Here is a 14,813-nt window from a genome sequence, read left to right on the forward strand (position 1 = left end):
CATCATGGTCCGGCATATCGGCCACTGTGCCATTACCATTAAACCAGGGGATCATAGAACATAGAACATTACAGCTCAGTACAGGCCCTTCGGCCCTCGATGTTGCGTCGCCCTGTCATACTAATCTGAAGCCCATCCCACCTACACTATTCCATGTACGTCCATATCCAATGACAACTTAAATGCACTTAATCTACTACCGTTGCACGCAAAGCATTCCATACCCTTACTACTCTCTGAGTAAAGAAACCACCTCTGACATGTGTCTTATACCTATCTCCCCGACTTTAAAGTTGTGTCCCCTTGTGTTTGCCATTCCCATACTTGGAAAAGGCTGTCCCTGTCCACCCTATCTAACCCTCTGATTATCTTGTATGTCTCTATTAAGTCACCTCTCAACCTTCTTCTCTCTAACGAGAACAGCCTCAAGGCCCTCAGCCTTTCCTCGTAAGACATTCCTTCCATACCAGGCAACATCCTAGTAAATCTCCTCTGCACCCTTTCCAAAGCTTCCACATCCTTCTTATAATGCGGTAACCAGAACTGTACACAATACTCCAAGTGTGGCTGTACCAGAGCTTTGTACAGCTGCAGCATAACCTCCTGGTTCCAGAACTCAATCTCTCTATTAATGAAGGCCAAAACACTGTTTGCCTTCTTAACAACCCTGTCAATCTGGGTGGCAACTTTCAAGGAATGTGTACATGGACACCGAGATCTCTCTGCTCATCTGCACTCCCAAGAATCTTACCATTAGCCCAGTACTTTGAATTCCGATTACTCCATCCAGAGTGTATCACCTTACACTTGTCCACATTAAACTCCATTTGCCACCTCTCAGCCCAGCTCTACATCCTATCTATGTCTCTCTGCAACCTATTACATCCTTTGTCACTATCCACAACTCCACCGACCTTAGTGTCGTCCACAAATTTACTAACCCACCCTTCTAAGCCCTCATCCAGGTCATTTATAAAAATGACGATCAGCAGTGGACCCAACACTGACCCTTGCGGTACGCTGCTAGTAACTGGACACCAAGATGAACATATTCCATCAACTACGACCCTCTCTTTTCTTTCAGCAAGCCAATTACTGATCAAAACTGCTCTGTCTCCCACAATCCCATTCCTCCGCATTTTATATAATAGCCTACTGTGGGCAACCTTATCGAACGCCTTGCTGAAATCCATATACACCACATCAACCTGTTTACTCTCATCTACCTGTTTGGTCACTTTGTCAAAAAAGTCAATAAGATTCGTTAGGCACGACCTACCCTTCACAAAACCCCGTGCTGACTGTCCCTGATCAGATTATTCTTTTCTAGATGGTTATAAATCCTATCTCTTATAACCTTTTCCAACACTTTACCAACAACTGAAGTGAGACTCACTGATCTGTAATTACCAGGGTTGTCTCTACTACCCTTTTTGAACAAGGGAACCACATTTGCTACCTTCCGGTCCTCAGGCACTATTCCTGTAGACAATGATGATTTAAAGATCAATGCCAAAGGCTCGGCAATCTCTTCCCTTGCTTCCCAGAGGATCCTAGGATAGATCACATCCGGCCCAGGGGACTTGTCTATTTTCACACTCTGCAGTATTTCTAATACCTCTTCCTTGTTAACCTCAATCTCTTCTAGTCTAGATGCAAGTATCTCTGTATCTTCCTCGCCAACATTTTCATTTTCTATAGTGAACACTGTCGAAAAATATTTATTTAGTGCTTCCCCTATCTCCTCTGACTCCACACACAACTTCCCACTATTACCCTTGATTGGCTCTAATTTAACTCTCGTCATTCTTTTAGTCCTGACATACCTATGAAAAGCCTTAGGGTTAACCCTGATCCTATCCGCCAACAACTTCTCATGCCTCCTCCTGGCTCTTCTGAGCTCTCTTTTTAGGTCTTTCCTGACTTCCTTGTAACCCTCAAGCACCCTGAGTTTTTACATTTTGTCCTAACATAAGCCTTCTTCTTCTTCTTGACCAGGGATTCCACTTCCTTAGTAAACCACGGCTCACGCGATCTATATCTTCCTCCCTACCTGACAGGTACATGCTTATCTAGGACACAGAGGAGCTTTTTCTTGAATAAGCTCCACATATTTAATGTGCTCATCCCCTGCAGTTTCCTTCCCCATTCTACGCTTCCTAAATCTTCCTTAATTGCATCGTAATTTCCCTTCCCCCAGCTGTAACTCTTGCTCGGTGGAGTACACCTATCCCTTTCCATCACTAAAGTAAACCTGACAGAATTGTGATCGCTGTCTCCAAAGTGCTCACCTACTTCCAAATCTAACACCTGGCCAGGCTCGTTACCCAGTACTAAATCTAAAGTGGCTTCGCCTGTCTACATACTGTGTCAGGAAGCCCTCCTGCACACACTGGACAAAAACTGACCCATTGATAATACTTGTACTGTAGTGATCCCAGTCAATATTTGGATAGTTGAAGTCCCCCATGACAACTACCCAGCCTCTCTCACTCCTATCGAGAATCATCTTTGCTATCCTTTCCTCTACATCTCTGGGACTATTTGGAGGCCTATAGAAAACTCCCAGCATGGTGAATTCTCCTTTCCTGTTTCTAACCTCAGCCCATACTACCTCAGTTAACGAGTCCCCAAACATCCTTTCTACAACTGTAATATTGTCCCTGATTAACAATGCCAAACCTCCCCCTCTTTTACCATCTTCTCTGTTCTTACTGAAACATCTGAATCCTGGAACCTGCAACAGCCATTCCTGTCCCTGCTCTATCCATGTCTCTGTAATGGCCACAACATCAAAGTCCCAGGTACCAACCCACACTGTCAGTTCACCCGCTTTATTTCGGATGCTCCGCTCATTGAAGTACACACACTTCAATCCAGGTTCTGGCTTGCCAGTGTCAGATACTTGATTTTGGAACTCCCTACACTCATCCTCTTCTGTACCTGTCCTACAATTTTGGTTCCCATCCTCTGCTGTAATAGTTTAAATCCACCTTAATAGCTTTAGTGAATTTCCCACATATTGGCACCCCTCTGGTTTAGATGAAGACTATCCTGCTTGTAGAGGTCCCACCTACCCCAGAAAGAGCTCCAATTATCCAAAAACCAGAAACCCTCCCTCCTGCACCATCCCTGTAGCCACGTGTTCAACTCCTTTCTCTCCCTATTCCTCACCTCAGTAGCACGTGGCACGGGCAGCAAACCAGAGAAAACAACTCTGTTTGTCCTAGCTCTAAGCTTCCATCCTAGCCCCCTGAATTTCTGCCTCAAGTCCCCATCTCTCTTCCGATCTATGTCATTGGTGCCAATGTGGACCACGATTTGGGGCTGCTCTCCCTCTCGCCGAAGGATCCCAAAAACACGATCCTGGGGAGTGCAGAAAGTAATGCCAGAAGCAGCACCAGACATAGCTAAAAATGAGGTCTCAACCTCTTGATACTACCAAACAGGACTACTTACATAACAAACAGCATCAGTAGCAAGTGACAAACAGAGCTCAATGATCCCATGAACAATGGATCAGACCCAAATCCTTCAGTCCTTCTGCTTCCAGTCATGAATTGTGGTGGACAATTAAACAACTGACTGGAGAAGGAGGCTCCACAAATGTCATCATGCGCAATGGCGGAAGAGCTCAATACATCAGTGCAAAAGATAAGGCTGAAACATTCACAGCAATCTTCAGTCAGAAGTGCCAGGTGGATAATCCATCTTGTTCTCCACCAGTAGTCCCCAGCAAAACAGATACTACTCTTTAGCAACTTTGGTTCACTCCATGTGATGTCAAAAAATAGTTGGAGGCACCAGATAGTACCAGAATTTGCAAACATCCCAGCAAAAGTACTGAAGACTCATGTTCCAGAATTTGCTGCTTCCCTAGCCAATCTCTTCCATTTCAGCTACAATACTAGCATTTACCCACAACATGGAAAATACATGGAAAACGTATATGCTATAAACAAAAAAAAAGGAGAAATCCAACCTGGCAAATTACCATTCCATTAGTCAACTCTTGAACATCAGTAAAGTGATGGAAAGTGTCATCAACAGTGCTATCAAGCAGCACCTGCTCAGTGATGCCCAGTTGGGTTCCACCATGGCCATTTAGCTCATGACCTCATTACATACTTGGTTTAAACATGGACAAAAGAGCTGAATTCCAGAGGTGAAATGAGAGTGACAGTCCTTGACATCAAGGCTGCATTTGACTCAAGTGTGGCATCAAGGAACCGTAGCAAAAGTGAATTCAATGGGTTTTTGATGCAATCTCTCAGTTGGTTGGAGTCATACCTAACACATAGGAAGATAGTTGTAATTGTTGGAGACCAATCATCTCAGGCTCAGAACATCACTGCAGGCATTCTTCCGAGCAGTGTCCTAGGCACAACCATCATCAGTTGCTTATCATGATCATCAGCTCCTTCATAATGTTAGAAGTGAATGTCTACTGATGATTACACAATTTTCATGATGATTACTGTTTCCTCAAATGCCAAAGCAGCAACATTCAGTTCAACATTCAGGCTCAGGCTAATAGCTGGCAAGTAATCATTTCCAGATGAGATTCAATGGTATTGCCATTGCAGAATCCCTACCAACATCCCAGGTTCTACCGCTGACCAGAAACTGAACTGGAAAGCTATAGAAATATTGTGGCTATAAGAGCATGTCAGAAGCAATGAATTCTGTAATGAGTAACTCACCTTCTCAGCTCCAGGACATTCCAGAAAGTGTTCTTCAGGATAATGTCCCAGGCCCAAACATCTTCAGCTGCTTCATCAATACCTTTTCTCTGACATAAGGTCTGAAATGAGGATATTGCCTATGATTGCATAATATTCACCACCATTCGCAACTCCTCAGATACTGAAGTAGTCCGTGTTCAAGTACAACAAAATCTGGACAATATACAGGCTTGAGCTGATAAGTAACCACACACAAATATCAGGGAAATGTCCACCTCCAGTAAGAGACAATCTTACCAGCACCCCTTGACATTCATTGATGTTACCGTCACTGTTGACATCTTGGGAGGGGTTATTATTGAACACAAACTCAACTGGACTTGCTACATAAACACAGAGACTGCAAGAGTAAGTCAGAGCCTAGGAATACTGCGCCAGGTAATTCACCTCCTGACTCCCAAAGCCTGTGTACCATACAAGGCACAAGTCAGGAATGTGATGGAATAGGCCCCAATTGCATGGGTGGATGCAGCTCCCACAACACTCAAGAAGCTTATCATTGAACCATAGAAATCCTACAGAGAGGAAACAGGCCCTTTGGCCGAACAAGTCCTCACCGATCCACTGAAGAATAACCCACCCAGACCCATTCCCCTACCCTATTATCCTGTATTTACCCCTGACTAATGCATCTAACCCAAACATCCCTGAACACTTGTCAGTTTAGCAATCAAACCCACTCGGGCGGCATAGTAACTCAGTGGTTAGGACTGCTGCCTTACAGCAAGAGGGACCCAGGTTTGATTCTAGCCTCAGGCAACTGTCTGTATGGAGTTTGCACATTCTCCCCGTATCTGTGTGGTTTCCTCTGGGTGCTCCAATTTCCTCCCACAATCTAAAGATGTACAGACTAGATGAATTAGCCATGCTAAATTGCAAACAGTGTTCAGGGATGTGTAGGTTAGGTGCTTTAGTCAGGAGTGAATGTAGAGTAATAGGGATGGGGAATAGGTTTGGGTGGGATACCCTTCGGAGGGTCTGTGTGGACTTGTTGGGCAGAAAGACCTGCTTCCGCAATGTAGGGATTCTATGATTCCAAACTTAACAACATCCCTGACAAAGCAGCACCACCTTGATTAGCACCACCTCCACCACTAATGCTCAGTAGCATCAGTATCTACAAGATGCTCTTCAGAAATTCACCAAAGCTACTTCCAAACCCACTTCCACCTCCATCTAGAAGGACAAGGGCAACAGATACATGCGAACACCACCACCTGCAAATTCCCCTCCAAGCGACTCACCATCCTGACTTGGAATTATATTGCCATTCCTTCATTGTCATTAAGTCAAAATCCTGGAATTCCCTCCATAAGGGCTTTGTATGTCCTCCTAGAGCAGGTGGACTGCAGGGGTTTAAGAAAACATTTCATCACCATCTTCTCAAGGGTAATTAGGAATGGTCAATAAATGTTGTCCATGTCCATGAATGAATAAAAAATAAAAATACATTGTAACCAGGAGTATTAAGTCCCTATTCTTCTTGTTTGAGCTAATTACTGGTTAGTGCCACTTTATCATAATACCATGTGGCAATTTTTATCTACAGCTCATCAACCTAATTTACCATGCTGTGTGGATTTACGTACATAACTTACAAACTTATAGAAAGTTTTGGAATCTTTGGAGACACCATCTATAGAAGGACAAACAGAGTTCATGTTTCAAGTCATATATGACTATTCTCTGAACTAGATTCAGGCTCCTGAATCGTGAGAGGAAAAGAAATGATAAATTATTTGATAATTTGGTACAGTGCCTTCTATGTTGCGGATGGAGTGGATTTCTGTGTGGGAAAGTACAAAGTCCTTGCACAGTTCTGAAAGTCCACCTTGTTGATTTTCTGAATCCCAGCCGGCTAATAAGACTGAGTTGAATAAGTAAACAATGTATACCACATATGCTTTCGTAGCATTAGTGTTGAACCATTCAAAATTGCATTTCAGATATTATTGGTCACGGAATGATCTCCGTGTGTGTGCAGTGAATGCTGAATTTCTCTATGGGTATGAATACTTGGGAAACACTGGTCGTCTGGTCATCACCCCACTCACTGACAGGTAAAGTGGAATTTTCATTACTTTCACATTCCCACACTTTAATCATAATTTTTCTTGACGCTGAAATATTTCAGCATTAGAAAATTAAATTATTCAGTCAATGATGTTAATTTCTAGAAACAATATAGCTACAAATTCTGTGGGTAACACCTGAAGAGCAAATGTGCAGACAGAGTAATGGTAAAAATGTGTACTGTCCTTTACATGTGAAGTTCAACAATTTCATTTCTAACCTTTAGAGTTAAAGTGTGTTTATAAACATATCATGACAAAGAGAATGAGTGAGATGCTTCCCTCATTGCTGTAGCATACTGCTATCAGGTTGCTGGTAGAATTTCAGATAAGGAAATAAACTGCTTGAATGTTTTGAATTAAATGTATTTTGTGCTTATAATGGTGTTAAATTAGTATTTATTTTTGTGGATAACTGATGAACCCAGTAAGGACTTTGCATCCACTTTCACACAAGAAAATGTTGCCATGTCTTGGAAAGAAAGGAAGTAGTGGAGAATTGAATAAAAATATAGAGGAATCACCTAAAACTCTAGGCACGTTTAAAGTAGGAAAGTCACCTAGTTTTGAATAGGATGCATAATAGGTACACAAAGGTAGTGCAGGTGAAAATAACAGAGAATCTGATCATAGTCTTTGAATTCTCCTTAGATTTAGAGTGATGCCATAAAACTAAAGGGTTATAAATATGATACTCCTCTTCAAAAAAAGGGATCAAACTAATCAAGCACCTTGAACAGGCTGATTGTGCTGTTGGATTTTTGTGTCAGCCTGTGTAATTCTGCTTTGCGCAACCTTTCACTGATCCCTTTTGAGAATTGCTGTTTTTGCTGTGGTTCACTGCCTAGTACAACTAGGAAGAGTATTTGTGATATATGCTTTGTCCATTGCCAACTGAATGACATTATCTAGGTCCGACAGCTGACATAGAAACTCAGTTTGCATATATAAGAAATCCTATTTTGGGTGACATTCTTCATGGCTAAACATTGCCTTTGTCTTTGGGTGTGCCAGAAAATTCATACAAGAATAAAAATGGGGAATAGGCCATTTGACCAGGTGACTGGTCCATTCAGGATTAGTAGTGCTGGAAGAGCACAGCAGTTCAGGCAGCATCCAAGGAGCTTCAGTCCATTCAGTATGGTCATGGCTGATTCTGTAACTCAATGTCATACTCCCACTTCCTCCCTGTACCTCTTGATAGAAGAATAAGCTGTCACCAGTTTTATTTCTCTTGGAAATAAATGGTAAGTGAAAAATAGTGGTGAATTGAATTTCTTCTTCAATTGAATTTAAAGTGGAGTGAATATAAATATTAGTTCATTGAAGTAAAAGGCAAATTAAAGAATAATTTCAGTGAAGATCATGTTGAAATACTCTCAGACTTAGATGTGAAACGGAACATGGTTTTCATTCACTTTCATTTGTCATCTTTAGACTTTACAAATTAGTGTTTAGAGGTTCCTTTGGTTTTATTCTATTACTTAATTACTTTATTTCTATTATCCTAATGGAATTTAAAATATTTCTTCCTGTTTCTAGATGCTACCTCACATTAACTGGTGCTTTGCATCTTAAATTTGGTGGCGCTCCAGCTGGACCTGCTGGCACAGGCAAAACTGAAACTACTAAAGACTTGGGTAAAGCTCTTGCAATACAGACCGTTGTTTTCAATTGCTCTGACCAGCTGGACTTCTTAGCAATGGGCAAATTTCTTAAAGGTTTGGCCAGGTATAAAATGAAAAGAATCATGGATGTACAATACCACTGTTTTCAGACTCTGTGCCACTGATATTAATGTAGATAAATATATGGTTTAGTTCCCTTGGAACATAAAATATGCTTGTACAATAAATAGAAGTCATAAGCAAAGATGAAGGAGTAGATCTGGATTTGATTCTTGGCCAATTGCTGATAGTTTCTAGTTTGCATAGCTTATATTTGCATTGTACTTCTAATGTAATAAAACGTCTTTGCTTTGTTTATATAGCAAGCATGAAGTTGGTGTTTGTGATTAATTGTTTAATTCATTGAGATAATTTTAATCAACCTGTTGTATTAATTTAATTGACTCTGTCAACCATCAAGGTATAAAGGAGGAACAAGTAGTGTGTGGAAAGAGCTGTAACACAAAATAGTTGATAAACTCAAATTAGAAAGAAAGATGTCTCTTGAATGTTGTAAAACAAAATGTCACCAAATGATAGATGAAAATATTAGTACAAGTTACCAAAAATGTAGTTAAATAGATAGGTTTTAAAGAGTATATTAAAGGAGGAAAGTAATGTAGAAAGGTGGAGGTGTGGGAGGGATTTCCAGACAAATCTAGGCAACTGAAAGCACAGCCATGAATGATTAAAGTAGAGATACACAAGAGGCTAGAACTAAAGAAACATCATGGCATCAGTGGCCTGCAGATATTTACAGAAGAGGAGCAATTTTATGAAATAATTGGGAAACAAGAATGAGAATTTTAAAATTAAAATGCCACATGACCCAGGAGTCAATATAGGTTCGTGAACACAAGGTTAATGAAGGATTCAGGTTTAGTGAGAGTAAAGATATTGAGAAACATGAGTCAAGACACAGGAAGAGTTTTGTATCAGCATATGGAGAGTAGAATATGAGAGGCTAATCATACATGTATTGGAACAGTCAAATCTAGAATTACCATGGCATGAATGAGGGTATCAGCAGCTGATGAGCTGAGACAGACCTGAAGTCAGGGGATGGAATGGAAATAGATAAGGGCAGTCTATTATATTGAAACTAATCATATGCTAGGATCTATCTGATGAGGACTTGGCATTCAATTTGAAAGGTCATTCTAGCCTCAAATAAAATGTAAGTGGAGATGTATTTGAAATCTGTTTAGTTTTGTGAACCTGAGAGCTTGGTGCTTTTTGTTTTATTTAGATTAACAAGTCAAAGAATCAACTGGGGAACAAGCTATTTTTGACCTGTTGTGTGTAATAAAACAGGGTTAATAAAAAATTTGTGGTAAAGAAGCTACAGGGGAGTAGTGATCAAAATATAATAACCTTTTACGTTAAGTCTGAGAAAGATTATTTAAGGCTGACACTGGGACCTTAAATATGGACAATGTATACTCCATGGCTATGTGGGACAAGTTGCTTAAAATAAATCTGGAAACTGCATGAATAGGTCTGATAGTAGACAATAAGTAGACTGTAAATAGCAATCATTTAGAACATTGATAATTTTAAAAGAAAATATGCTGCTTAAGGGAAAATGATGCACCTGTAGCTAACTAAACTCCAGTGTTTTGTTCACTTTTCCGTGCCTGAGAACGATATTGGAAGAATTCTTACATTCCTCACAATGTATCTTGTTCTCAATCAGTTTAACCTGCGCTTATCAATTCAGCTCTAATTTAGCTGCTTACTATCTATAGAACTGCATTCATCTGTTTGCATTTTAAACACACACACACAAAACTGGCTATAATTATTTTCGCTCTTTGGATATGTCAAAAAGTGAAATTTCATATTGCCGACATCTCGCAAATTATTTTTCATTTTAATTCTAGTTTGCCAATACACTATATTTGTTAAAAATAAGTACGTTCTAACTAATAACTTCTTGTTGTGCATTTTCAGTTCAGGTGCCTGGGCTTGTTTTGATGAGTTTAATCGGATTGATATTGAAGTTTTGTCTGTGGTAGCACAACAGATTACAACAATTCAGAAAGCCCAGCAACAAAGGGTGAGGACTTATTCCCTGATTTTTGCTATTTCTTAAAAATTACTTAAAAATTTGATTTCGCTGCTCCTTGGATGCTGCTTGACCTGCTGTGCTCTTCCAGCACCACTAATCCAGAATCTGGTTTCCAGCATCTGCAGTCATTGTTTTTACCCCTTAAAAATTACTAGTCTAATTTGATGGTATACGGAAATGTCAAGAGCATTGGGGCAGAGATAGGGGATACGAGATATTGAACAACAGCATGTCAACATAGTTCAGTACTTAATAAAGTTATCCAGCCCACCCAATAGTAATTCATTTTGCATGGAAACATGGCAAAACCAGACAGCTTCATGACTTGGAACTGTATCACCATTTCTTCACTGTTGCTAGGTCAAAATCCTGGAACTCACACCCGAATAGCACTATACCTGCACTTTAGCACTTGTAGTGGTTCATGAATGTGGCTCAACACTACCTTGTCAAGGGAAGTTAAGGATGAGCAATAACTGCTGGCCATACTCAAACAAAATAAAACTATATTCATGCTGACTTCAAACTCAAATTAGAAGAAAAACCTGAAAAATTGAAATGTTTCAAAATATTCTTTCATAAGTTTGTTGCCAAGCTATTGCAAATACATTATATTTAAACAAATATAAGAATGAAGACATGAATATTTGAAAAGCTGAAAGGATTCGGAAATACTAGGTATAGTTTGCAAAAATAACTGCAGGAATGGGAATGAGACAAATTGCCTGTTTTCAAAATGGAAAAAATGGAAATGTTTATATCCTTGGAGTTAAAAATAGATTTTAATTTATTTAGCCCATCAATTAAAACTTCATTTTTTTAGGTATCAAGTAAAGCTTCTGGTATGAAGCCACCGTCTGTCCTGAAACCCATACAGACATGGGGAGAATGTGCAAACTCTACACAGACAGAGCATAGATCTTTATCATCTTATTCAACTGTAGAGAATCGTCACTGATGTATTTATTTAATTCACATAACAGACCTTTTAAAAAATCAAGTTTAGTTATCCTGTAACATATAAATGGCTTTCAGATAATATCAAATAATTGTTTCACCATTTTGCCACACTTCAACTATTCCTGTTATGTCATCACCATCCCCTTCTTTCTATGCCAACACCAACCCTTCCCTCCCTCCAATATGCCGTATATGTCTGTAGTGTATTGTCCATCAACAAAACCCACTAACACACCTACTCCTTAAATTGACTCATGAGACAGTCCAGACAAACAGAAAATAACTTAATATAAACAGTCACAAAACACTTGTATACCTTTACAAGTGAAAAGACTAATTGATAAAGCACATACTTCTTCCATTCTGTGTTAACACTATTACAATTGTGCAGTTCTTTGTTGAGGGTCTTTCATGCCTGGATAATGCTCTGTAAGTACAAAGCTAAAAACAAACTGTTTTTATTGAAAACTTCCACCTCCTTGTCGTGATTTCAAGCAAATTCATATCTAACATTCTGCTGTGTAAACTCTGCTCACCAGGGCAGGCAGGTGGCTGTGTGGTTAGCGCTGCTACCCCACAATGCTAGGGATTGGTTCAAGGCTGGACTTATACAAGTATACAAGTGTTTTGTACCTGTTTATAATATTATAAGTTACTTTTTGTTTGTCTGGATTGTCACATTAGTCAAATTAAGGAGCAGATGTGTTAGTAGGTTTTGTTAATATGTGGTAAGTAATGGACTACAGACATGAAGGGCAAACTGAAGGGAGGGAAGGGATGGTGTTAACATAGAAAGAATGAGATGGTGATGACATTACAGGATTAGTTGAAATGTGGCAAAATGGTGAAACAGTTACTTGATATTGTCTGAAAGTCATTTATATGCTAAAGAATAACTAAACTTGATTTTTAAAAAAATCTGCTACATGAATTAAATAAATGCATCAGCGATGACTCTCTACAGTTGACGGAGATGATAAAGATCTATGCTCTGAGCACTTTCTACACAATTTAACCCCAATGGGCATACACCCACACAAAAGTAATTCAAGGAAGGAACAGTCATAAAGATGCTGCAAAACCTGAATCTTAATCAAGGTCTTTATCATGGAACAAGATTGGTTGTTAGGAAGTTGCTTTATTCAATATTAGTTGCTGAAATTATAACAGGTAGATTTCAAGGAAATAAAATGTTCATTGAGCTCTTCAGATGTAGACATATTTTTTCAAATCTGTAGAAAAGAGCTCTTAATTAGATTTTCATAGTCTGACTCTTAATATGTCACAAGATCAGAATGCTCACAAAATAATTGCATTTATATTCCTAGGCCTGTTTTTACACATGGACAGCTTTATGTAATGTTTTCTAAAGTGAGAAGGTTTGATGCTATTGATGTCTTTAATGAAACCATAAGCAGAAAACTTGTATTTAAAGAAACAGCATCACAATGAAGATACTAATTTTACTGCCGATGTCTGATTACGTTTAATTATTTAAAATATATTAAGTATAGATAAATATAAACAGGAATAAAAACAAAAAAAGTTTCAAAACACAAAAATTGAGAGGAGAATTACAAATTTCATATCGTAATTAAAAATAGGCGAAAAATGTTAAGATTTCCTACCTCTGACTAATTAAAAACTAAGAATTATAAATCCAGCTTAAACATTTTCATAAAATGTATAGATTAAACACAATGCAATAAATTGACTAATCTAGTACAATTAGAAGCAATTGTGTTGAATAACAATCAACAGGAAAAGTATGGCATTCTTGGCACACCAACATCAATGTTGGACCTTGCACTTTGCCTAAATTGGATTTGCAACTCAGTAATCCCTGACATAGAAATATTAAATGACAGCCAGTATAAATAGCTCACAGGCTTGAATGCGTACAAGCACATATCTAATTATCCTTTCCTCCCAATAGTGTCTGACTGAAGGTCTGTGATTCGTCTGGCTGAGAGTAATATCTACTTTTTAGATTTATCTAATTCGTCATTAATGGATTTAAAATATTCTCCTGGAATTTAATTTGTATTTTAACAGAAACCAGCAGTGAGGAGCCATTGCTAAGTCCTAATTTACTTTGGCTTCCACTAATCCTCTGCCGTCCCATTTTCTGCAAACTGCCTCCACTATTGGGAACTTCCAGATCTTTTAAGGCAGAATGGGTTTGTAGTAGAATTTCAAAGAACTATATTCTGTTCATTTTATCTGCCCTTTTATCTTTTTAACCAGATATTGTTCTCTATAGAGAAAAGGAGATTGATGGGAGATTTGATAGAGTTGCACAAGATTATGACAGGCTTAGATCGAGGTAAATAAGGAAATGCTGATGGTAACAGTAATGGGGGCACGGATTTAAATTCTTGGCAAGAGATATAGGGGGATATGAGGAAGAACTTCTGTATGCAGTGAGTAGTTATGAACTAGAATTTGCTGCCCAATACTGTGACAGAACCAGAAACAATCAGTGAGATCTAAAGGAAATTGAATAGACACTTAATGTGGGGATTGAGTGGGCTAGCGGGATTGACTGGTTGCTCCACAGAGAGTTGACAAAGACTTGATGGGCCAAAAGGCCATTTTTTTGTGCCATAAATGAGTTTGAGTTTATCACTATCACTATCATGCCCGAAACGTCGATTCTCCTGCTCCTTGGATGCTGCCTGACCTGCTGTGCTTTTCTAGCAACACATTTTCAGCTCTAACTACAAATGGGCCAATTTTAGCAAAAATGTAGGTGAACAAATCCTTAACTTTCGAAGGGGTGATAATAAAGTGGTGAAACAAACATTTTGATCACTAAATATATGAAGAGTATAAAAGAAAATAACTTTATTAATCACAGGTCAGATTCAGCTGGAATAGTTATGGAAGTGATGGACAGCGTTGTTAAAACGAACAAGCATTAGTCAGTAATGTCCTGCTGACTGATGCCCAGACTAGGTTCCACCACTCAGCACTTGACCCTTCTAGTGACTTGATCAAAACATAGTTAAATGAGATGAACTCCAGAGATGAGGTGCAAGTGACATCAAGGCAACATTTAATCTAGTTTAGCATTGAGAAGTTAGCAAGTCTAAAGTTAATGGGAATCAGTTGGAAAACTCTTTGATAGTTTGAGTCATACAAAGAAGGTAATTTTGGTCAGTCATCTCAGGATAATGCCTTAGACCCATCCATCTTCAGTCAGTTCTATCCATCCTAAGATCAGGAGTGGGGATGTTTGTTGATGATTACACAAAATTCAGCATCACTCACAACTCCTCAGATGTTGAATCAGTCT

General features: G+C 39.1%; 1 protein-coding gene across 2 annotated transcripts in view; it reads left to right on the forward strand.

Moving 5' to 3' along the window:
- The window catches only part of dnah1 (dynein, axonemal, heavy chain 1), a 422,195-nt gene that overhangs the window by 168,634 nt on the left and 238,748 nt on the right, over nt 1–14,813 (forward strand). For both annotated transcript variants that reach the window (XM_043708503.2, XM_087994517.1), the window contains 3 exons: nt 6,692–6,805; nt 8,360–8,548; nt 10,438–10,543. In XM_043708503.2, coding sequence (XP_043564438.2) covers nt 6,692–6,805; nt 8,360–8,548; nt 10,438–10,543 — 409 coding nt within the window. The remainder of the gene's footprint in view (nt 1–6,691; nt 6,806–8,359; nt 8,549–10,437; nt 10,544–14,813) is intronic.

Source organism: Chiloscyllium plagiosum, unplaced genomic scaffold (genome assembly GCF_037043375.1).
Source record: "Chiloscyllium plagiosum isolate Xiang-an unplaced genomic scaffold, Cpla_swu_hap1 HiC_scaffold_14, whole genome shotgun sequence".
Classification (NCBI taxonomy): domain Eukaryota; kingdom Metazoa; phylum Chordata; class Chondrichthyes; order Orectolobiformes; family Hemiscylliidae; genus Chiloscyllium; species Chiloscyllium plagiosum.